We start from the raw sequence: 24554 nt of genomic DNA, 5'->3' as shown, positions 1-24554 counted from the left end.
AATCCTTCTCAGTCTTGTCACTTGGTTTATCTTCAGTTGGCTGGAAAGCTGGAAATCTTTGCCAGGGTGAAGCCAATCACCGCGAAAGCTCTTTCCCTTCAAAGGAAAGGCATCTTGCGGCATTTTGTACGTTTGAGTGCAGCCTGCCCTCCTAGAAAGAAAGTTGGGTAGGAGTGTTAATATAGACTAGCCAGCTTGTACAAAAAACATTCAGTAGCTTCCCAGAACAGCATCCTTCCTGGAAGCATCCATCCATCAAATCTTTATTTGGTTGTAGACCAGCAATGTAGAGTAGAGAAATCACATTTAATTAAAATGAAATATAAAAGAAAAGTAATGTGCAGATAAATAGGGGGAGATAGATGGATGGGGGGAGAGAGAGAGGGAGAGAGAGGGAGAACGGGGGGAATATATAGAGAGAGATTCTAAAATCAATGATGGTGAACCTTTTTGGCACCGAGTGCCCAAACAGGAACGCGCCTACATGTGTGTATATGTGCGCACGCCGCAGCACCGGAAACTCGAATGCCAGCTGGCCGGCGTGCACATGCCTGGTTTTGGGCTGGTTTTTTGGGCTGTTTTTGGCTCAAAAAACGGCTGGAAAAGGGCCCATTTTTTGGCCATTTTCTGAAGACCAGCTGGCTGGAAATACGTGCCAGAAACCACATGCGCGCTGGAAACCAGAAGAGCAGCTGGTGACGGCATGCGTGCCCCCAGAGAGGGCTTTGCGTGCCACCTCTGGCACACGTGCCATAGGTTTGCCATCATGGTTCTAAACTATCTTAAGAGGGAATTAAAGTTAATCCTACAGCATAAAGGACAGAATACTGAGGAATACATGGCTGTAGACAGAGCATGAAGCATGAAAGCTGCTGCAACTTTTGGAAGGCTCATTGCCGCTTTGAAAGGTTGAAAGGACACCTTTGAAAGGTTGTCCCTAATTGTCTGAGGATGCAAGGACAAGCCTCCTCCTGCGTCAACCAGGTTGAGAAACAAACCCCGCAGGGATTCCTGGACCGCCACTATATTATTGTAAGAAGAGTGCTCTTCAAACTTTGGCTACTTTGTGGATTTCAACTCCCAGAATTCCCCCACCACGTAGTAAGGTACAATAGCAGAATCTTAGCTTGTCCACGTTCCTTTATGCCCCATCTTATACTAAATAAAAAGGGACACGGTGGCTCAGTGGCTAAGATGCTGAGCTTGTTGATCGAAAGGTCGGCAGTTCAGCGGTTCGAATCCCTAGTGCCGCGTAACGGGTGAGCTCCCGTTATTTGTCCCAGCTTCTGCCAACCTAGCAGTTCGAAAGCACGTAAAAAAATGCAAGTATGAAAATAGGGACCACCTTTGGTGGGAAGGTAACAGCGTTCCGTGCGCCTTTGGCGCTGAGTCATGCCAGCCACATGACCACGGAGACGTCTTCGGACAGCGCTGGCTCTTCGGCTTTGAAACGGAGATGAGCACCGCCCCCTAGAGTCGGGAATGACTAGCACGTATGTGCGAGGGGAACCTTTACCTTTTATACTAAATAACATGAATGCCAAGTTTATTTTGAATACTTTCTTGTCTTCCCTTCTACTTCGGAACGCTGCAATCTCCGTATAACCTCTTGTCTGAGACCCTTGTGTCAGGTCTAAATTCTTTTACACCCTCAAACGTGTTACGAGAAATGAAGCTGCTGGACATTGACAGGCATCTGAAGACAGCCAGACAGCCGTGTCAGGCCCTCTTGAAAGGACCCCATTGCTTTCATGCTCCTAGAGGAATGCACCACCGCTCTTATGCCTTGTGCAAAGAGCTCTTCTGAATTCTTTGCACAATCCTAGTTCGTGGGCATTACAGTACATGTAGTCCTCGATTTACAATAGTTCATTTAGCAACCGTTCGAAGTTAACAATGACGCTTGAAAAAAGTGACCAATGACTGTTTTCCCCACTTAACAACTGTTGCATCAACTCCACGGCCAGATGAGCGACGGACTCATACTTATGACGGTTGCAGTATCCCAGGGTTATGAGATCACCTATTGTGACCTTCTGACAGGCAGTCAACAGGGAAGTCAATCACTTAACAACCATGTTGCTAATTTAACTTAGCAGTGATTCACTTAACAACCCTGGCAAAAAAAAAGGTTGCAAAATGGGGCCAAACCCACTTCATAAATGTCGCACTTAACGACAGAAATTTTGGGCTCAGTTGTGGTCGTAACTCAAGGACTATCAGTACCTGCAATGCAATATGACTTATACTGCGGTTAACCAGAAGAGGGTGCTATTGTACTATAAAAGAGGCTGTGAGGATTGATAGGAAATGGCTACTAAAGCTTTATTAGAAGGGATCTATTTCTGTTGGTTACCGTGGATTGTTCAGTCGACTACTTGTGTTGTGGCTCTTGTGCTTCACTGTACAGTAATTGAATTCCAAACTTTTTTGGGGTGGTGGTGGTGGTGGTGGTGATGTGTAACTCCTTAAACTCTGCACCAGGGCTATACGTTTTCCTTCCTTCACAGCACGTGATCTCAAATTGAAATGTTGAAGAATTGATCTTTGCTGCCTGAAATTGGGGGAGCGGGGAATCGAACCACTTGCAATTCCCACCCTTTAGTTCAGGGCTTGAAATACTCCGGTCCAGACCAACAGAGGCGACCGACAGTGCCACAAAGGACTGTTTCCCATAAAAATACACAGCAGCAACAAATAATAATTTGCAATCCTCTGATACCGATCCAAACTCTTTGCCTGGGGTGATCAGGCCCTTCCTGTCTCACGATTGGGCTGGCCTTTGGAGGAGTATTCTGTTCTTCAAAAGAATCATGTCCAGGCTCCGTAGATACAGGTAGTTCTCAAATTACGGCCGTTCGTTTAGTGACCATTCAAAGTTAAAATTTGGAAGATCAACATTCGGACGGTCTGGGGGGGGGTCATGTGATAATCATTCGCGAGCTTCCCGGCCGGCTTCCAACAAGCAATGGATGGTGGGGAAGCCAGATTCACTTAATAACCACATGATTCGTTTAACAACTGTGCCCCAAAGGGTCATAAAACGGGGCAAAGCTCCCTTAACTGCTTTGCTTAGCAAGGTTAATTTTGGACTCGAACCTGATCGTAAGCCCGAAGTCCACCTGTAGTTGTGGTAAGAAAATAATAACGAAGAAAGTAATGAAAACAAATAACAAAGCATTCTCGTATTAAACTGCCGTATTAAGCGGCAGGGGTGAAATCCTCCCGGTTCAGACCGGATCACCCGATCCGGTAGCGATGGCAGCAGGTGGTTAGGAGAACCGGTAGCAAAAATCCCTGCACCACCCCCTCCCCCATGCTCAGCTGAGCCACGCAATCATCAGAGGCTTTTTTTTTTTTAATTTTTAAAAACACTTTTTCTACAACCTCTTCGGCTGAAAAAATGCTTTAAAAGAAAAAAAAAAGCCTCTGATGATCGCTCGACTCAGCTGGGATCGTCAGAGGCTTTTAAAAGCATTTTTTGCAACCTCTTCGAGGTTGTAGAAAAAATGGTTGTAAAAGTTAAAAAAAAATGTTGGCCACGCCCACCCAGTCACATTACACCCCCCCCCACCAAGCCACGCCCACAGAACCAGTAATAACAAATTTTACATTTCACCACTGCTTTATGCTGCTGCCGAGCTTGGTCTAGCCCTGTTTATTGTACCTGATGGCGATTCTTTGAGATTCAAGCTAGAAATATTTGCCAGAGATGCTTCCTGAAACACTTCGATCAGGAGGTACAGGAAATTGAATGCCAAACCCTCTGTGTACAGAACTTGCATTCTGTCACTGATTCACCCAGCATATGAATGTCGGCAGCTATTAAACAAAACGTTGTGCAGCATTAGCCAAAACAGGAAGCATGTAATCTATTTCTGGTGCTTTCGGCTGCAAATTCTATAAGAGCCGCATCCACCTGTTTCTGCAATGTGAAATGGCTTGCCTGCAGGGGTTTTGAGAAGGTTGAATTTTGAGAATATTTGAGAAACATTGTGAGAAACGTGTCCACGGGATAAGTCACCTCAGTGGGAAATATAGCATCAGTTTTAAACTCCTTCAAAGGATTTTAGTGTGCCGTGTGAGCCATTTGCGAATGTCTTTTTAGGTCTTTCTACTCGTTAATGAACATATGTTCACCTCCTAAAATGTTGCCTTTCTTTGCAGATGGATCTATCTGAGTGATCAGAATTTATGCATCCCAGCCAGTTCCTCGTTTGTGTACGGAGCTGTGCCCATTGGGGCCAGCATATATGTGATCGGGGATCTGGATACAGGTTAGTGCCTAAACCAGTAGTAACATGATTGTTGTTTTTCTAATCAAACATCACATTGCTACAAGATAGGCTTGTCAAACTTTTCAAGGGTCATCTTGTTTTTTATTTATTTATCACGTTTAGAAACTGCCCACCTTCCTGTAGTCCTTCCGCAACTACAAATAAGATATAGAAACAATAAAGGCAGATTAAAACAAGTAGAAAATGTTTAAAATTCAGAATTAAAAAGGGGGCTTTCAGGGGGCTTCACATCTTGAGTTTAATAACTCCGCTGGATAAGTGAAAAACAATTATTTTTTTGTTTAAAAACGTAAGCTTCTCTTCTGTAATCAAGCTGCAAATATATCCTGGCTCACAAGAAGGTTGTTATTACTCCAACTACTCCAGTTTAGCGTCTTTTGGAAAGCTACACTGACCTACAGGTGCTGCCCTTAACATGTTAAATATTCCCCCTTTACAACCAAGTTGATCTGTTTTTATTTGACACATCACAGTAACCCACAATCTCATCCCCCTGTTTTTTTGGCTTACTGAAGCATGGTAACACACCAGAGTGGGTTTCAACAGGTTCTGACCAGTTCTGGAGAACCGGTAGCGGAAATTTTGAGTAGTTGGGAGAACCGGTAGTAAAAATTCTGACTGGCCCCGCCCCCCATCTATTCTCTGCCTCCCAAATCCCAGCTGATTGGGAGGAAATGGGGATTTTGCAGTAACCTTCCCCTGGAGTGGGGAGGGAATGGAGATTTTACAGTATCCTTCCCCTGCCACGCCCACCAAGCCACACCCACTGGTCTCTGGTCTATGAATGTAATAAGTTGAACTGAAGTGATAAATCATAGCTACCAATAGGAGAAGGTATTAGGAAAGATAGAAAAATGAGAAGATGAGAAGGATAATAGCAATACAGCCTACTTCCATGAGTAAATATCTTTAGGCCTAAGACATTTCAGGGGGAATTAGGTGTTCAGCAAGGTGACTCTCATCTTTAAACACATCTAATGCCTTCCTTTTCTAAAAGATGTCAAATGCTTCTTTTACTGCATGCCTTGCTGTTGAATTCGGTATTTTGGCTTTCCGTCTTCAAAGCTGCTTCTCCCAACTTCCCAAACTAACCCTGCCGTTGCGATTAGGTACCAGTTACGATTACGTTCGGGAATTCCGAAGAAGCACCGGAACGTGGCACCCGACGAAACCACTCTTCCCGTCCTACCTTCGCCACACCGGATGCGCCGCTTTGCGCATCGCCAACTGCAAACTCTTCCGCCTCCAACTCCAGCAGGGGCTGCTCCTCTCCCTCCGCGCCCGCGTCCCTTCTCCTTGACCGTCCTTCACGCAGCGGCCCGGCAAGAGCGTCCGGGGAAAGGCCACTGTACTGATAAAACCCGCTTTATGTAAACGGAGAAGCCAACAACGTCCTGCAAGCAGACATTTAAACCGTATACTCGGCTTTTGGTATGATAACCATTCTAACTTTCCTTTCGTTGCTCAAAACGCTTAAGCCTCGGCCTGTCTCTGGAGGAGCTCACGGGAGAAAAATGGAAGAGGTCCCGTTACTTAACACGTGTTAAGCCATGCGGCTGGAGGCCGTCCCTTGGTTTCCAACGAAGAACAATAGTGTCAAAAGAAAACTTACGGAAAAATGGGGCAGCATCTGCAGGATGTGTTTTCACCAAGGGGGAATGGTTGTGAGTAACAATGTTGTGGTGAGCTGGGGAAGCCCGGCTGGCAGGCAATATACTGAATGAAAATCAATCTCTCTCTTCTCTCTCTCCTCTCTCTCTCTCTCTCTCTCTCTCTCTCTCATGCCAAAAGAGACTTTTTTTTAAGATCCACTGGGAGGAGGAGAAAAATGGGCAGGTGAATTTTTATTTTCACAGCTTTCTTTGCAATTGGGAGGCCTCTGCCCGGAATGACACGTAAAGCCATCTTTCACACTTTTTTTTATTCCTAGGAATTTTTTTTTTTTAAACGAAATGGACTAATCTCTAAAACTAAGCTCAGCGTTGTGCCGTTAAAAAAAAAAAGGGAACTAAATATGATTACATACTATAGGTCTTTTATTATTTGTGGTTGACCTTAAAGGTATTTTGGACTTCAGGAATGGATCTCAATGAATGAGATGGGTGAGAATGAATGTCAGAAGTGCCATACATTATTATGAACGGGGCAGGTATTTGGGGTGGGAGTGGGGTGGGGGGCAGAAGAGCAATTAATACAAGGAGAATATTTCCAAACATGATGAATTAAAAAATGCAAGTTTTCAGGAGTAAAAAAAATATATTCCTAAACGGTTGTATTACGGATGAAAGGCTCAGAAGATAACTTTTTTCTTTTTTTAATCTTCTTGTAAAGTGGGGGAAGGGGCGGTGAAATTATTAATACATTTCAGTCACTGTCTGGAGAATTATATGGGGGGAATCCAACGTTTGGTGTAAAAATTACCTCTTTCTCAGAACATTGTGCTGAATATTGTTGATACTTATTACAGTGAAGGTTTTATTTTTATTTTCCGTTTTATAAGTTTATTTTTTTGATCATAAATATTAATATTTAATTAGACTATAGATAATTTGCTAGTCACAATACTGTTTTACCTTTCTACTTAAGCGTTATTTTGTTACACCTTGTTAATGAAGCTCTATAAACAAAAAAAAAAAAAAAAGAGGTCACACTGTTGAAATATTCCATGTTCTTGCGCTGCAGATTCTGGAAATGGCGCTGTTCCAACAATGGCGTTGTTTTCCATTGAATGTGTGTGCCCAGTAATGCATATTATTGGGCCAGATGTTTACAGTAACGTGAATCCAATGGAATTTATGTGGATGTCTTGGAGCACATCTCAGGGCTGCCAGGTGTTCCTGGAATACAGCTCCCATCATCCTTCGTGCCCTCGAAGGTTGGGGCTTCAGCGTTTGTGGATCCAGAATGCAAAGACCCCCATTCCTTCTGGAGGAGGAATATAGGCCTCCAGATTTGTGGGCCTTTCTCCACCTGATCTTAGAAAGTCCATATTTTGACAGGAAGGCTGTCATCGGTACACAAACAGTAAGACTACAACATCTGGGGTTAAAGAGCAAATCCTAAGCACATTTTAAAAGTTTTGTTTCTGTTGCGAGTACAGATCTGCTATGCATTCCTTCGTAGATCTACTCACAGATCTACAACGATCCAATTGTTGAGGGCTTGTTTTCACATCAGAAGCACAGGCTTACCGTATTTCTCCGCGTGTTAGCCAGATCTTGTTCTTCTTTCAAAAAGACAAACTCGTGCAAACATTTAGATAAAAGATACACATTTAGGTCACAGTGGCTGCAAATATGGTTCCCCAAGTTTTGCTTTTTTTCGATGTCGGAAGTATTTTGGAAGGTTTGAGTAGCTGCTCCACCTTCTTCTACAGCAGGGGAGTCCAACTTTGGCAACTTTTAAGACTTGTGCTGGGGAATTCTGGGAGTTGAAGCCCACGAGTCTTAAAAGTTGCCAAGGTTGGACTCCTCTATCCTCAAGTCTTCTAATGGTTCTCTGTGTCTTAGTGGAATAGGGGTCCTTTCCTTCAGCTATTTCCCCTCCTTACAATCCCCAGCCACTTTACCTGGCAATTTAATGCAAAGGACATTCTTCAAAGCTTCCCTTGAGATGCTTCTGGCTCTCTTGATCTAAACTAGGGATCCACAACCTTAAACACTCAAAGAACCACAAAGGTCCTAACCGGAAGCCTCCCGTTCATTTCTGGAGCAGGCTAGCAGTCCGGTTCCCCCACCATAGAGTCTCCTCCTAGCGCGGTGTTCTTTTTCCTCTACCTGTCCTAACCAAAAACCCTATCAATTGTGGAGCTGACTAGAAAACCCGCCCCTTGCCATCGAGTCTCCTCCTGGCGTGCCATGCTTTTCCTCTCCCTAAACGGAAGCTCCTCTCAAAATTGTGGTGCCAACTGGCGAGAGGGAGCCGCAACAGAAGAGCCACATGCGGCTCCAGAGCCATGGATTGCCAACCCCTAATCTAAACAATTGAAGTAAGCAATACCCCAATCAAGGAAGTGCCACATAAATCGACAGTAAACAGCCCAGCCAAAGAACCCCTGAGGTCACCCTCACCAACACTTGACAGGGTAAACCACCAGAATATAATCTGAGAGAGGCCATCACTCCCTACTAGCACTGATGATGTTACTTAGTTGGGCCATGAAACGCCTGCAAGAAAACAGCCAAGCTCAGAGAGCACCAAGGACCCCTCCTTTCCACCCTGAGCTACACAAATATTCTCTTTTTATCTCGTGACCTTCTAATATCCAAAACATAGAGAATCATCCAGTTGGATCTTCGTTCATTGTCTTTCTTTGGGATTCCCTCCAGTATGATTCCATTCCGATGGGAGCAAAATAAGAACAACAGATTGGAAAGCATAAAAGGAAGAAGAAAAGGAGAAGCATTTGTCACCTGCTTAGTTTGCAGAAATGAGCTGAATAGAATTGAATAGAAACAGAATAGAATAGAATTCTTTATTGGCCAAGTGTGATTGGACACACAAGGAATTTGCCTTGGTGCATACGCTCTCGGTGTACATAAAAGATACATTCGTCAAGAAATGTTGGTGCTCATCCATTCGGTGTTCAGTTTCTGCTTTTTATTGGCAGTTTCCCTTTTTGGATGGGAAATGTGTGTTTTCAAGTCTGCCATTTTTAAGTTAATTTTTTTGGGGGGATTAATTGTCTCCCCTCCATTGGAAGCCCCCAGCAAGAGCAGATGGAGAAGCTAGCTTTATATTATTATTCCTTTGACTCAAAGCTCTCTTCTCTTTTCCCCATGCAAGCTCTCTCCTGATTCTTGCAAGTGATTGTTGCCCAGGTGTACCTATAAAAACAAGACTTTGAACTGAATGATGTCAGGAAGGGTCTTTTCTTGCTTTCCTTGAGAATTCAAAGAGGTCGGAGTTCATTCGTTTCAAACTATTAAATGCGAGTGCCTCGCTAATTCAACAAGTATAGTAAGGAGCTGTTGTGGTCCGCCCGCAGTCTGCGGAGCTGGCAGTGGAGTCGGACAGCGATGAGGCTGAGGAAGAACATGGGCCAGTCTTGGAGGCTGGGGAAGGCCCGGACGAGGGCTCTGCGTCGGAGGCAGAGATGGGGCCAGGGCCATCGGGGAGTGATGCACGGACTTCGGAGCCTCCAGAGGCTGACAGTAGAGAGGCAGAGGAATAGGAGGAGCCTGTTGCTAATGCACGTATGAGAAGAGCCGCCAGAAGGCAGGAGCAGATAAAGCAGAGAGGACGACTCGGGAGCAGGGTCAAGAGATGATTGGCCCCTCCCATAAGGCTTAAAAGACCAGCAACGGCTCTTGGGCTCTTTGCCGGAAAACGACGTTGAGAGATTTGCTTCTTGTTTCACTGTATTCATTTCTTGTTGGCATCTTCTGCTTCTGAACTTTTGCCAAGAAAAGCCTTTGGCAGTTTGCCTAATTATCCCAAGGTCAGTGATAAACTGTGGAATGGTGTTTTGAAGAATTTGCTTTAATTTACTTTGGACTACGCTGAGAATGAGTTAATTCTCAGCTGTTCTAATAAAGTCTGTTTATTTTCGAACTGTTTGTATTTAATACTAACTACTTGGGCCTGGGTCACAACAGGAGCTTTGCAGTTTGCTGGGTTGTTTCCTTTCTTTTTCTCTTAAAAGCCAGCTTTTGAGTTCTTTGCACGGGAGGTAATTTACGATGCTTAAGATGCAGTAAAAACAACTTAATAATAGCGCTGCATTTAAGGGGTACAGAGGGCTGTTTGGGCAAAGTTAAAATATGTATTTTAACTTTGCCCAAATTGGTTCCTTTTCTAGGAGCTAAAAGTCTTTTCACAGGGAACATTCTGTCGGACAGATATGTTCAGTTAGTCTGATTCATTTGCTGGCCTTGGCTAACATTGCCATTCATAGAGAAAGGTTTTGCCATGATTCAGAGTGACTCCCATCAATCTGTAGGGTTATTTTCCTGACTTGTGGTCTTGGAGCCAAATTAGATATCGGTCAATCTTGAGTCTCAAAATCAAGTTGCTGTTGTCTCACCTTTATATAGCAGGATTATAAGGATGACTTAAAGCTGGGGTCTCCAACCTTGGCAACTTTTAAGACTTGTGGACTTCAACTCCCAGAATTCCTCAGCCAGCAAAGCTGGCTGAGGAATTCTGGGAGTTGAAGTCCACAAGTCTTAAAAGTTGCCAAGGTTGGAGACCCCTGGTTTAAAGGGAAGAGATCCTCCCCTCACCCCCAATCAGTTCTGTATCTGCATTTCTGCTGGGGAGAAGTAATTAAAGCAGAAAGTTTTCTCCCCGATGCTACTTTATAAATTTGTTTGCTGTGTTTAGTTTGACTCTTTGAAAGTCCTGTGGGGTTTTTTTTTTTTTTTGGTTCTGTTTTTTTTAAAAAAAATAATAATTCCCACACTCTGAACTTTTGCACATACTGTAGTCCTATGCCTAGGCTACCGCTAGTAGATTGGAGAGCAGCTGTTCATATTTTATTTCAGAGTGTGTTGCAATTCACATATTTGACCACACAAGTCACACCTATTTGTCCACCTTTGGCAAACTGTTTTTTAAAGAGTTTGGAAAGATTAACAAGGCATATTTGTACCTGGCTCTCAAAGTGTCCGGTTTACGATAGTCAAACATTAATTTCATTTTTAAAAACGAGCATTTAATGGTGGTGAAAAACACCTTCGTATTCTGGTTGTGTTTTCCGCTCTGGATGATTAAAATGGCATCCCTAGATTTCTTTTCTGTAATGTATCTTACTCTCTTCCATAGTTACCTCAGTAGTTTTCAAAATCACAGAGCTGGTGTTTGTCACGCCTAAGGCACTTTACAATAACAAAAAACTTGCAGTGAGTGCCAACTTTTTCAACACAGGTGCTGCTGAACTCATCAAAGTGCAGGGCTATTATAATATTGAAGTCTACTGTAAAACTGCTTCAACGATAGCTGCACGTACGTTCTTCTCGTTTTGTCTTAATTCTGAGTCTAAAATCGCCTTGGACAACATCACTACCTGGGCAGTTCTGTCCCCTTGTTATAACAGTGCCATCCTTGGAAATGAATGATGAGTTTAAACTGTCCCCCTTTTTATTTCAACAGGCTCTTAGGGCAAAGTCAACGGCATAAGGCTTAGGAAAGATTGCGTCCACGCCTGCTCTTAGAATTGCTTCTGTTCAGGGCAGGACAACCTATACTTGCAATGAGTAAATGGGCTGGGCTGGTTCTTAGGAGCTGTGTGTAGTTCCTGTTGCAGATGGTGGCAGCCCAGAATGACCCAACTCTCAATATGCATTGCTTGTTGTATTAATTGATTTTATTCGATTAATAGATGGTTCATTTTCAGGCTGAGAAACTCTTTAGGTTTGGGTTGTCTCTAAGGACACCAGATTTGGAGATCAAATGCAGTTGGTATGTTATAACCCGCCTGTATCTTTTACTAGTTTCCCTTTTTGGATAGCCATTTGTCTGAAGTGGTGTAGGGTTTCCTGCCTAAGCAGGGGGTTGGACTAGAAGACCTCTAAGATCCCTTCCAACTCTGCTATGCTATGCTATGCTATGCTATGCTATGCTATGCTATGCTATGCTATGCTACGCTACTCTACTCTACTCTACTCTACTCTACTCTACTCTACTCTACTCTACTCTACTCTACTCTATTCTTTCTCTGTTTTCACCACACTTTCAAAGGTTTACAGCTACAACTACATTTTTCTGATGTTTCTGCAGTACTCTTTGTATAGATTTGCAACAATACCCCCCTTCCTACCTGTGGAAGGATAACTTTAAAGGCACATCTGTTGAACCACCACTGGGCAGATTTCCCTTACTTCGTTCCGTCATTCTGGTTTAAAATCTGAATGTATCAAGTTCTGTTCTCAGTAAGGTCAGGAACATATGTACTGTATTCTGAATGTGAAACTGACAAAACCAACATAACATTACTGTCTTTCTCTTTGTTTTTCCTAAGTGATTCATTTTAGTAGCCGTCAGTTTACTGTTTATTTCTAATTCAGAACCTAGACTTGGGTTCTTCATAATTTCAGCTCATTGAAACAGCTCTATGAGCTACCAGGTTCTGCTACTGTAGAATAAGCTTGAAATTTCTTTGAGGTCAGGGTTTTTTTTGTTGTTGTTTTAAGTCTAGTCATTTACTGTATGATCAAGAATATAAGTATTGAACCTGCTAGTATTAACTAAACCACCCAAGTGCCTAATATGAGTTGAATAGAAAGGAGGCTCCCTAGGTCAGTGGAGATAAAAATGTCTTCATTGAGCTGAATATAATCAGATTAAGTAAATGTATTAGAAATTATTTTTAATCCTTAAATGTTCCATATTTATCATTGCCACCTGCTGCCTATTAGGTCAAAGAGGATTGTCTACCAACTAAAACGAAATACAGTAAAAAGTTTGTAGAGAAAGTAGGGAAACAAGAAATTGGATTATGACTATTATTTTAATTTGTCCCTGGTCAGCTGGATGCTAACTCCTGTCCTGCAGTCTTTAACGTATAACCCTTTTAGAGAAATAAAATCACACATTACATGATCCGTTGATTTGAAACCGGTAGATTATAAATGTAAAACAGAGCTTCTATGTTTATGTTCTCACTAAAGGTTCACCGCTCGCTCTAAGAAAATATTTTGCTTTTAAATATTTACAAGTTATAAGTTACAATAAGTATCGGTCAACTCTACCACTTGTAATATGACTAATGATGTTGTAACTATGCTGTAAGCCCCGGGGACATAGATTGAACCGTAGCTGAAAACCGTGTTGTAAAGAATGACATCTTGACAAAACCAGTTCTCTTTGGAATTTCAATTTTCCAACAAGTCCAAAGGACCTAATTAGTCACTAAAGTAACTTTTAGCCAATAGAAAAAACAAAATATACCAACCCACTGACCCAGAATATTTGGTCTTAGCTATAACAATATCAATGGCCTGTAAGTTTTTTTTTTTCCTTGAATTTGAATAGTTAACTGTGGCAAAAAAAAAAAACCCTCCCCAAAATAGCCTGCCATTTGCTTTTCAGGAAAAGAAGAATAATCGGCATAAATGCAAAAGCTAAACTTTGCTCACTGCGTTTAGTATAATTATTGCGTATTTTTGTTCCACTTGACGCCGGGAGCCCTGACCATGGTGATTCATGTCGTCGTTAAGCAAATCTGGCTTCCCCCATTGACTTTGCTCGTCGGAAGGGCCCCCTCTTTCCCCCCCGGGAAGGGCGTAAAATGGAAGTCATGGGGACACACACCCCTCCAGGACACTGATGCATACTGGTGCCCCAAATTTTGATCGCCTGATGGTGAGGGTCAGCTGTAAATCACTCTTTTCAGCACCCTCCTAACTTCGAATGGTCATTAAGTGAATAGGAAGTTGAGGATTTACTTACCTGTATTTATCCTTTAGATCTGGGCTCCCAGTAGGCCCGCTAGCAGAAAGGCCATCAGAAGGGGTTGCCTTTTGTTCGTTGGGCAACCTCTCGTTTGCTCCCTCTTCCTTTCCATCAGAACCTCAGCACTTTTCAGATTCCTAATTGCTCAATTCTGATTTCTACCCCGGGGGGGGGGGGGGGGTTGGGTTGGACCTGGTGGCTCAGTGGCTAAGACGCTGAGCTTATCAATCGAAAGGTCAGCAGTTCGAATCCGTAATGCTGCATAATGGGGTGAGCTTGTCCCAGCTTCTGCCAACCTAGCAGTTCGGAAGCACGTAAAGAATGCAAGTAGAAAAATAGGGACCACATTTGGTGGGAAGGGAACAGAGTTCCATGCACCTTTGGCGTTGAGTCATGCCGGCCATGTGACCACAGAGACATCTTCGGACAGCGCTGGCTCTTCAGCTTTGAAACGGAGATGAGCACCGCCCCCTAGAGTCAGGAACAACTAGCACATATGTGCAAGGGGAACCTTTACCCCGGGGGAGGCGGGGAGGGAGGCTTTATGGCAAATTCAACTCAATATGCCTCCTTTCCCCCCTGTTTTTATCAGAACCATCTACAGGCAAAGCGATTGCAAGAATATGTACTTCCGCAACAAAGAAGTGAGTCAATGATTGATGCCTTTTTGCAGCTTCCTAGGCAAAATCATGTTTGCCTCCACAACTATGCAACCATGGACAGACAGGGTGCTTCTTTGGGAAAGGCCTACCTAGGAGAGAGGGCAGAATCTCTTGGAATCTCTCTTGACTCCTTACCCTAGTTGACCAACTCTCTATGCATATACGAAAGCAGTGGGTGGTGCTTGAATCATTCCGTTTATTTCTTGCTGCTTATTGTCAAAACTCCAGCATCTGATCAAAAGATTCCAGTCTTCAAAGGGAGTTCATTTTGATTTATTGAGGCTGAAGGTCTCCAAACATGGCAACTTTTAAGACTTTTGTGGGTTTCAATTCCCAGAATTCCTCAGCCAGCCGTGAATTCTGGGAGCTGAAGTCCACAAGTCTTTAAAAGTTGCCAGGTTTGGAGAGCCCTGCTTTAGGCCATCATGAGCTAAAAGGTTTAAAGCTAGAAAGAAAGAAAAAAGAGGCAGGCTACCTACTTTTTTTCTGCGTGCAAAAGGTTCTGGTCGGCTTGCTTGCACCATAACTTTTGGGTCAGTCTTCCACGCTTGTTGGTCATGTTAACTGGTTTCTCCCACGTAGCAACGGTGAGATTCATTTAATTCTTTCTTAAATTAAAAACTGCATCTGGAGAATGCATCTGTACGCGTCTGTGATTTGTCCACATAAATGGAAGGGTGCTGCTTTTAAACAAAGGTTATTATGGCTACATTGCTTTTAACGGGGCTCAAATACATCTGATCTTAATTGTGTTCACAGCCATCTTTAGGAAAGCTCAAGGTAAAAGTCTTGTTTTGTTTTTAAATTCAACACGAAATGAATTCAGGGTATAAATTTTAAGCATTGTATCGACTTGTTGAGGTGTAGCCAGACCAGAAGGTGTAATTCAGATGTTTCTTATACTTCCAACATAGCCACAGTGTTTTTATTAATAGAATCACACGTTTATTTAAAGAAACATACCTTTTTTATACTTTTCTCCAAGGGGCCTTTTCTAAAGGAAGCACAGAATATCGATTAGCATGGTGGAAGCAGAGGGTTTTGTACTACGGCGTTTATATATGTGTTTTTCAAAAAAAAAAAATCAATCATGCTTTTTGGCTAGGCCCATGCAGGTATAATGGGCCAAAAAAAAAAAAAAAAAAAAGGGAAAACACAATTATTTTCCAACACTATATGCTTTGCTTGGATCTCTGCCTGTTGGGGTCGAGCCCTTTACTCATCCGTTCTGGAGAGTTAATAGTATCAGACTTCTTTAAAAGTGAACAGCTAATGTGAGATGTTTTTCCCATTGGGAAAGAGAGATTCATAGCCATCTACAAAAGTAAGCAATTATTACTGTTCTATCTCTGACTCATCTTCACCGGAAAATACACTTTCCACCCATTGGAAGTTTTACAGTTGAACTGCTGAATTTCAGAATACTTACTGTATTTCTCTTGTTCGTGTAGTAGTAGTAGCAGCAGCAGCAGAAGTATATGTTGTTCTAATTGTTACCTTAAGGGTTAACATTAAATATCCTGAGTCATTAATAACATGGGAATCAGAAACAGAATCAGAAATAGTACACCAAGTGTTAAAAAAATAACAATAATCCCACTTACACTGTACATATCATCAGTTGATTTGTGCACAGTTTAAGTGAGCTTGTGAATTCCACTAGGTTACTGAAATTGCAAGCCAGATAATCGGAAGATTAACATAGGAATCAGATCAAAAAGTGATTTTGAAACACACCATGCAAATTTACCTGAAATTAATTACACAGTGCCATGAGAGAGTTCACAATATCAAGACCCGCAGATTGCCAATAATAAAATACCCTTATATTCACAGTCTTCTGTAAAACATATGGGACATGCTAAGTTGTACTAACTAGACCTCCAAAATCGCTTTTGCATTATAAACTCGGTCAACCGGATTTGTTCAGATGTCATATTTTACCTTAAGAGAGTTCAACACATACTGTTTTGTCATGGGGGGGTGGTGGTTAATTTTTATCTACTCATTTTAATGTGGTGAGGTATACCCCGAGTCAGTTGGAATCGGGCAGCCTCCAAAATCAAATAAATGAAATAAACCGATCCGTCTCCATCCTTCTAAACCCATTTATAACATCAAACAGATGTCGCCCAAGCATCAATCCAAGCTAACTCCTAACCATGTCAGCAGGAAATTGTGTTACTCGAAGCGAATCCTGAGGTGGAAGGTATAATCTGTCTATTTTGACTATCCGCACTTTCCTAAGATTCAGGTTGAAGCTTCCCCCAAATTTTCCAGTCTTTCATTTTTAAATTAAAAGTACCCAAGGTTATACCTAGTGTTGGATTTGGGGAACATCTGTACACAAAAACCATGTGAAAAAAAAAAAAAACATTTCATCAAGCCTGTTGGTAGAAAGCTGCAGTGTTGTTTCCTTTTTCTATTTATTGTTTATCCTTTGCACTTTAAGTGTCAATACATGCTGTTGTATATTTGGTTTTTTTCTCCCCATTCCTAGAGTATTTCCTACCTAGGTGATTGCGCTGTCAATCCTCCATGTGTTTTTTGTGTTACAGAAACGGAGATCTCTTTGACTCACATATATGGCATCTGAACAAATTTAATACTTGATGTGCAGTATACTTGTTTTTCCGTGTCCTAGCTTTAAGGGATCCCAGATCTCTTCCTAGTTTGCATAGATTTTGATTTGAGGAGCAGTTAAGGAGCTTGTTTGATTGCCCTGCATGCTAATGTCTGTGGTTGCATTTGAAGAAGAAGAAAAAAGTGCAATTTGAGTAGCACTTTGTGATGAATGAATGAAAACTGGGCTTTGCAATAAAACAGATGATATTAATATGTGTTAAGTTGTGTTCTCAGTGCTCTTTGTATTTCTTTTCCAAGTGTTTAATAGTGGTTGTTAATTTAAAAAGGGGGCAAACTCTGAGAAATCCCATTGGGTTTTTATTTATTTATTATTCATTGGGCAAGCAATGGTCAAAGCAGCCTCTATGGACATGTAGACCGTAATAAATCTTTAAGGGCTGTCAATTGCATGATTGGCAGCACAGAGGAAATGGCCTGATACCATCTTTTCACTTCTCAGAGTGAACTGTCTTCAGCCACATATATGCTTTCTTTCATTTCACTTTTAAAAAAAAACAAAACGAAGCTGCAAAACAAACAGATAAGCGAATCGGTCCAAGAATTTGGAGTGGGAGTGAGAAATTCTGTACTTTAACCGCATTGAAATCTCCCCGTTGTGAGAATTGCTAAAGAGAAGAAGTTTCGGTTTTAGATACCTTCCACTGGCATCTCCACATCTTCGTACCCTCTCCAAATGTCTCCGCACTCCAAAGATTTGAGTCAGTCTTCACTCCTAGAAGAGCATAAGAACTCCTGCGTCCAAATCGGAGCATTCCAACTGTCAGACCACTTTTACGTGACTTTATAATGCTTTAGGATAATTTCAGATGCCTTAAGCCTGCCTGCCTGTTCCTTTTCGTGGAAAACGTTGCTTAAACGGGCAGTTTAAGAACTCCTCTTTTTTTTCTTCTCTCTCTCTTTCTCTCTCTCTCTCTCCCTGGTGTACTTTTGAAGTTTACATGTTACAAAACGGAGTACGGAAACGGTTCTTGGATTTAAGCGGTACTTTGTTTACATGTTCGATATAATGTTGGGGTACATAAAAAGGGTGTTTGTGTTTGTTTTAATTTAAAGCACATGGATTGTGCCCTACGGGCTTTTGTGGTCACAGTGCAAAACTCTGGCAAAATACTGTATTAAGGATAACCAAAAGCCTGTGGCCTTGTTTTTTTTTTTTTTTTTTTTTTTTAATGTAGTTTGAATTGACCGGGTTTTTATAAAACGTAAGGCAAAGTCTTGTATTTTGGTCTGAACTGTGTGCTGTCGTTTTACTTTGCATTGTATGTATCGGAGGTTTCTTAAAAACTTGAACTCTTTTATAGAAGGATGCAGACCAAAACTGAACTATCTTACAGATGGTTAATAAACTAACCAAATAAACACTTTATGGTTGCATACATATATGCCGTCTCTGGCATGAAAGCTTTTCTTATATTTATTTGCTAATGAAAAGGGTGACATGGAAACGAAATAGGGAGTGGAGATAAATGGGATGTTTGCAACAGCCTGCCTACAAGCAACAGGAGTAATTGAGTGTGGAGATAATCACCGTCTCTGTTGTTAAAAGGTCAGTTCAGTGTTCTCCAAGGGGGGGGGTTAGAGCAGGGGTCTCCAACCTTGGCAACTTGAAAACTTGCGGACTTCCAACTCCCAGAGTTCCTCAGCCAGCTTTGCTGGGATTGGAAGTCCGTAAGTCTTCAAGTTGCCAAGGTTGGAGACCCCTGGTTTAGAGCTCAGAAAGTAACCTGCTGCTCAATTTCCTATAGGACGAATCAACTGGACCCTGGTTGATACCACTTGCTGTGCCAACAAAGGAGAATGTATCTATAGCTCAGGGTTAAAACAAGGGGGGCGTGGTGCTTTCTCAGCTGGGTTCCTTTCTTGCAGACATTCCATTACCCAATGAAATGTCCACTAGAATTGATGATGTTACCTACTGTATTTTTCGGAGTATTAAGAACACACCTTTTTCCCCCCTAAAAGGGGGTGAAAATTTAGCTGCGTCTTATACACTGAATGTAGCCCCGCCCACCCACTGGCCCCCACCCTTTGGCCTCTGCCTCCCAGCAGTTACCTCCTTGCAAGCAAACAGCAAGAAAAAACAGCTCCTTTCAGCTTCAGCACAACCTAATCAGCACAAGTTGATTAGATCGGCCTCCCGACTCTCAGCTGATTTGCTCTCAGCTGTTTTGCGCGGGGCTCTGCTGCTTGCTGCAAACAGGTAAATTGCTGGAGCAGATTTTTTTCCCCCCTTGTGCTAATCAATCAATCAATAAACACAATCCAGATTGGCACTAATTAATGAAACTTTCATGGAGCAAGGGCAGGCTCCATGAAATATATAATACTTAAACCCTATACAGGTAGTCCTTGATTTACAACCATTCATTTAGTGACCATCTGATGTTACAACATCCCTGGGGATAAAAAATGATGACTGTTTTCACACTTACAACCATTAGAGCATCCCTATGGTCACGTGATCAGAATTTGGACGCTCGGCAAATGTCCTGAGGTCATGTGATCCCCTTTTGCAACCTTCTGACAAGCAAAATCAAGGAGAAGTCAGATTCACTTAAGAACCGTGTTACTCATTTAACAACCGCAGGGATTCGACTTGCAAGAAAAGCCCGCAAAATGGGTCAAAACTCGCTGTACGACTGTCTTGCTTTGCAACAGAAGTTTTGGACTCAATTGTGGTTGTAAGCCAAGGACTATCCACACATTACTTGTATCTTTAAAAAAAAAAAACATCTGCAATCGGTTGACAGCCCTAGTTCAAATGCTTAACACGAGCTTTTTCACGAGCAGAGGAGACGGAAAAAACCATCCTGCATCTACGAAAGGGCAAAGGATTATTTTTATCCGCTCGGATACACATTATCAGAAGGAATGACTGAATTGTGAATACACTTTTAGGGAAAGGGTAAGATTCTGGCACTGACTCTTGGGAGAGAGGACTAGGAACTGGCTTTTCCCCAAATCTGAAATCCTTACTCTATTGCAGCTTCCTTGCTCTAATCCAGAAGGGCAGATTTTACCAGAACGAAATTTCTCTCTCTCTTAAACACGCACATTATCCATTTGCAACCGTCTAAGAATAGCTTGTATGTATTGGGAGCCAGAAGGAATTTTGAGAGGATGAGTTTAGCTTTCCTAAGGTTCTTTGCTCCATGATTCAGAGCAGGGAGTGTCCAACTTTTAGACTTGTGGGCTTCAACTCCCAGAATTCCCCAGCCAGCATGCAGTTGAAGTCCACAAGTCTTAAAGTTGCCAAGGTTGGACGCTTCTGATTTGAAACTTTTCAGCCGTTGATTTTCGATGAACATTCAGAACTAATCTAGATGTAATTTTTTGGTAGTGAAAACGATAAAGCCCAAGGCAGGCTTATTACCATTATATTCTTTGATCTGAAATTAATCAAGATAAAAAAGCATATATTTTGAAAAATTACTCAAGCCTATAAACAAGAACACAAGGACATGGTGGTTCAGTGGCTAAGACGCTGAACTTGTTGATCGAAAGGTTGGCAGTTCAGCGGTTCGAATCCCTAGTTCCACATAACGGGGTGAGCTCCTGTTACTTGTCCCAGCTTCTGCCAACCTAGCAGTTCGAAAGCACGTAAAAAATGCAAGTAGAAAAATAGGAACCACCTTTGGTGGGAAGGTAACAATGTTCTGTGCACCTTTGGCTCTTAGTCATGCCAGCCACTTGACCACGGAGACGTCCTTGGACAGCGCTGGCTCTTCTGATTTGAAACGGAGATGAGCACTGCCCCCTAGAGTCAGGAATGACTAGCGCATATGTGTGAGGGGAACCTTTACCTTTATAAACAATCTAGTCACCTAAAGCTCAATACTAAATTGATGCCAGATAAGGGTCAACAGAATTCAGAAGGGGTTGGACTTAGACCTTTGTGGCAACCAAATGACTCTAGGCTGATGACTTGCTTAACTCTGCCTATTGTTCTCTACAGCAAGCTTCACATACACCAAGAATTAATAATAATTAGCTTCCACAGAACTGAACTCTCCCTAGACTTGTAACCAACCGACACACTGTTTGTACTTACATTGAAGATGGTTTTTTATTTGTTTTTTTATATTTGTTTAAAAATAAAATTTTTGTCAAAAAAAAAAAAAAACTGAACTCTCCCAAACTTCCTCTACTACAAAGTCATATTCAAAGCTCTATTTTGCAGAAAACCTCTTCGCCATAATGATTTTTTTCCCCTAGAATTCTGGGGCAAAACATGATGCTGTTTCTCAGAACATTCTACCATTTTTTGTGTAAATCACATCTGTGTATTGTTCCAGGTGCTTTTTGAAACAGCAATGAGTTGGGGAGGAACATTGATAGCCTTAAGCTCAACGTTGTCCCTTTATTTCTGTATTTTCTTTAGGCCCCCAAAAAAGCTCACCCGTAGCAAAATAAAGAACGGGGGGAAAAACACCAATCTTATAAAATCTACGGAGCTCAGACAAATGTTAAAATTTTTCTCAAAAGCTGTGGAGCTCAAAACAAGCCTTAAGATCTCCCATGACCAATTTGGCTCTTTGGTCCGCAAATAAAAATTATGTCACGATTGAGAGCCAGTTTGATATGCAGGTAGTCCTCAACTTACAACAGTTCATTCAGTGACCGAAGTTACAACAGCCCTGAAAAAAATGACTTACTGTTGTGACCCAGGCCCAAGTAGGTATTATCAGACGCAATCAGTTCGAAACAAACAGACTTTATTAGAACAGCTGAGAATTAACTCATTCGGCGTAGTCCAAACTAATTCATAACACAAATTCTTCAGCCTTATCACCAACCTTGGTCTAATTAGGCAACCTGCCAAAGGCTTTTCTTGGCAAAAGTTCAGAAGCAGAAGACGCCGACAAGAAATAAATGCAGCAAGACCAGAAACAAATCTATCAACGTTGTTTTCCGACAAAGAGCCCAAGAGCCGTTGCTGGTCTTTTAAGCCTTATGGGAGGGGCGAATCATCTCTTGACCTTACTCCTGAGTCGTCCTCTTTGCTTTAGCTGCTCTTGCCTTCTGGCAGCTTTTCTCATGCGTGCACTAGGAACAGGCTCCTCCTGTTCCTCTGCCTCTCTGCTGTCAGCCTCTGGAAGCTCCAGAGTCCGCACATCACTCCCAGATGGCCCTGGCCCCATCTCTGCCTCCGACGCAGAGCCCTCATCCATGCCTTCCCCAGCCTTCAGGACTGACCCATGTTCTTCCTCAGCCTCATCGCTGTCCGACTCCACTGCCAGCTCTGCAGTCTGCTGGCGGACCACAACATTTAACCACCATTGCAGCATCCCCATAGTCATGTGATCAGAATTCAGACACTTGGCAGCTGACTCATAGTTAGCAATAGCAATATCCCTTATATTGTCAGCCTCCTCTGGAACCACCTGTGCTCCGCCGAACAAACTCCACACGCACACACTCAAAGGTGAAGCTATCCGGTTTAATCGTAGCTTACACGGTGGTCACACAGTAAGCGCTGAAGTTTTCAGATGAAAAAGTCGGAGACGCCCGATTCCTCCGCTTATCTGGCTTTATAGAACGCCCCCAAGCGCCCCGCCCTTGCTCAATTGTGCATTTAAAGTGACCACGCTATTTACTCCTTCAGTTACTTCCGGATCTCGCTGTCCCTCGTATTGAAGGGCGCTTGTTTCCTTTGACATCGTTTTATTGACCCTGTCCCCAGATTCCCTATACCGTCCACCACCTGATATCACCGTGCCCTGCTAAACGCTACAACACCCCCCTTCACCGTGTCTCTGTTCTTCTGGCTTGTCACAGTCCCCGGGATCATGTGTCAAGGGAATGGCTGACACTCAACATATATACCGCTTCACAGTGCTTTTACAGCCCTCTTTAACCGGTTTACAGAGTCAGCATATATTGCCCCAAACAATCTGGGTCCTCATTTTACCCACCTCGGAAGGATGGAAGGCTGAGTCAACCTTGAGCCTGGTGAGATTTGAACTGCCGAACTGCAGCTAGCAGTCAGCTGAAGTAGCCAGCAGTGCTGCACTCTAACCACTGCGCCACCTTGGTTAGGATGGTTGCAGTGTCCCGGGGTCATGTGATCTAACTTTTGTGACCTTCTGACAAGCAAAGACTACAAGGAAACCAGATTCACTTAACTGAAGTTAGAACTGAAGAAGCTTCTTGGTTGAGAAGCAAAACATTTTCAAAGAAAAAAAGCCAAGGAAGTCCAGTTGCCTTTTGGAAGAGCACCTTTGGGACGTTCAAAGTTAGGGCAGACCCCCTCCCTCCCCACCCCCCCAAAAAGGTACTAGTTCCAGAGTTCCAATGGCCACAAGGATTTCTCCGTGGTCACGTCAACTTGGGAATGGAAGCTGGTTCTGGTGGAGGAAACAGGTTCCACTTTCATTCTCCAGATGTTCTTTGCACGCTTAGATCCCAAGGGGAAGTTTAGCTGAAGTCAAATTAGCAACAAAGGAATGGTCACATCACACAAAGGACCGGAAGCAGTGGTGGGATTCAGCCGGTTCGGGCCAGTTCTGGTGAACTGATTGTTAAATTGCTGGCTGGCCCCGCCCTTCCCCACCCCACCCCTTCCAGGAGTCCCCACACACCCATTTTGGCTCCCAGGTAAGTGCAGGGAGGCCTACTAGGCCCAAAACGGCGCGAGCGTGTGTGCCCCCCCGCGGCCTATTTTCGCTCCCAGGAGGCTTCAGGGAGGCCTACTAGGCCCAAAATGGGGGTGCGAGGGGTCCCCCACGGCCCATTTTTGCTCCCAGGGAGGTGCAGGAGGCTGAGCGCTGCCTGTCACACACCCCTGGCCACGCCCACCATGGCCACGCCCACCCAGCCGGTCATTAGGGCAAAGAACCGGTTATTAAATTATTTGAATCCCACCACTGACCAGAAGGAGTGATACGAACGGTTGGATTTAAGCTTAAATGAAGAAAGACAGGCCATTGTGTGGGAGAGGTTGAGAGGAAGAAGGTACATCACGGAAGACGGTCTCCCGTTTGAAAATTTAGGAGCACGCGGCTCTTGGCATCCAGTCGCCGAGGAATTCCAGAGCTGTTCAATCGAAAGGACAGCCCCCGAGAATGTCACCTTTGCGGAGCTCGTGTCTCCTTCAAAACGTGCAGTTGCAGAGTTTCACGGCACAATGAATTCTCCGAAACGTTTTCCTTATGTCTCGTGCATGGCCAGCTGACTCCCAGAATCCAGAGGAGGAGGAGGAGGACAATAAAACCCCAAAGGTGAACTTTCACCCCCCACATAGCATCCTTTTCCAGAGCCACACTGCTTTCCCTGCAGCGTATATAGATGACAGCCAATGCTATTTTTAAGCCCCGGGGTAGGGGCTGCAAATGCCAAGGGTGGCTCCTTTGAAATGTTAAATCCCGTGTTTGGGGAGAGAGGATTGAGGTCGGCAAGAGTGCAAGCCCTGGAGCAGAACGCTGCTCTGTATGCGAGAGATGATGCCTTCCTTTCACGTGGCTGAAGGAGGCTCGGCTCCCCTCCGTCTGTCCTCAGATAACTTCGGCACATCTCTCTCTCTCTCATTCACATCAAAAGCTGCCGGCCTCGTTTT

General features: G+C 43.2%; 1 protein-coding gene across 1 annotated transcript in view; it reads left to right on the top strand.

The window, feature by feature from the left end:
- Positions 1–6228, top strand: part of GAN (gigaxonin) — a 36497-nt gene extending 30269 nt beyond the window's left edge. The window contains exons 10-11 of the mRNA XM_070953239.1: positions 4168–4277; positions 5408–6228. Coding sequence (XP_070809340.1) covers positions 4168–4277; positions 5408–5598 — 301 coding nt within the window. The 3' untranslated portion in view covers positions 5599–6228. The remainder of the gene's footprint in view (positions 1–4167; positions 4278–5407) is intronic.
- Positions 6229–24554: the final 18326 nt, after the last annotated feature.

Source organism: Pituophis catenifer, unplaced genomic scaffold, assembly GCF_029215685.1.
Source record: "Pituophis catenifer annectens isolate HBS135680 unplaced genomic scaffold, rPitCat1.0.hap2 SCAF_13, whole genome shotgun sequence".
Taxonomy (NCBI): domain Eukaryota; kingdom Metazoa; phylum Chordata; class Lepidosauria; order Squamata; family Colubridae; genus Pituophis; species Pituophis catenifer.
Note: the sequence above shows the minus strand (reverse complement) of the source record. Positions and strands in the feature narration are given on the sequence as shown.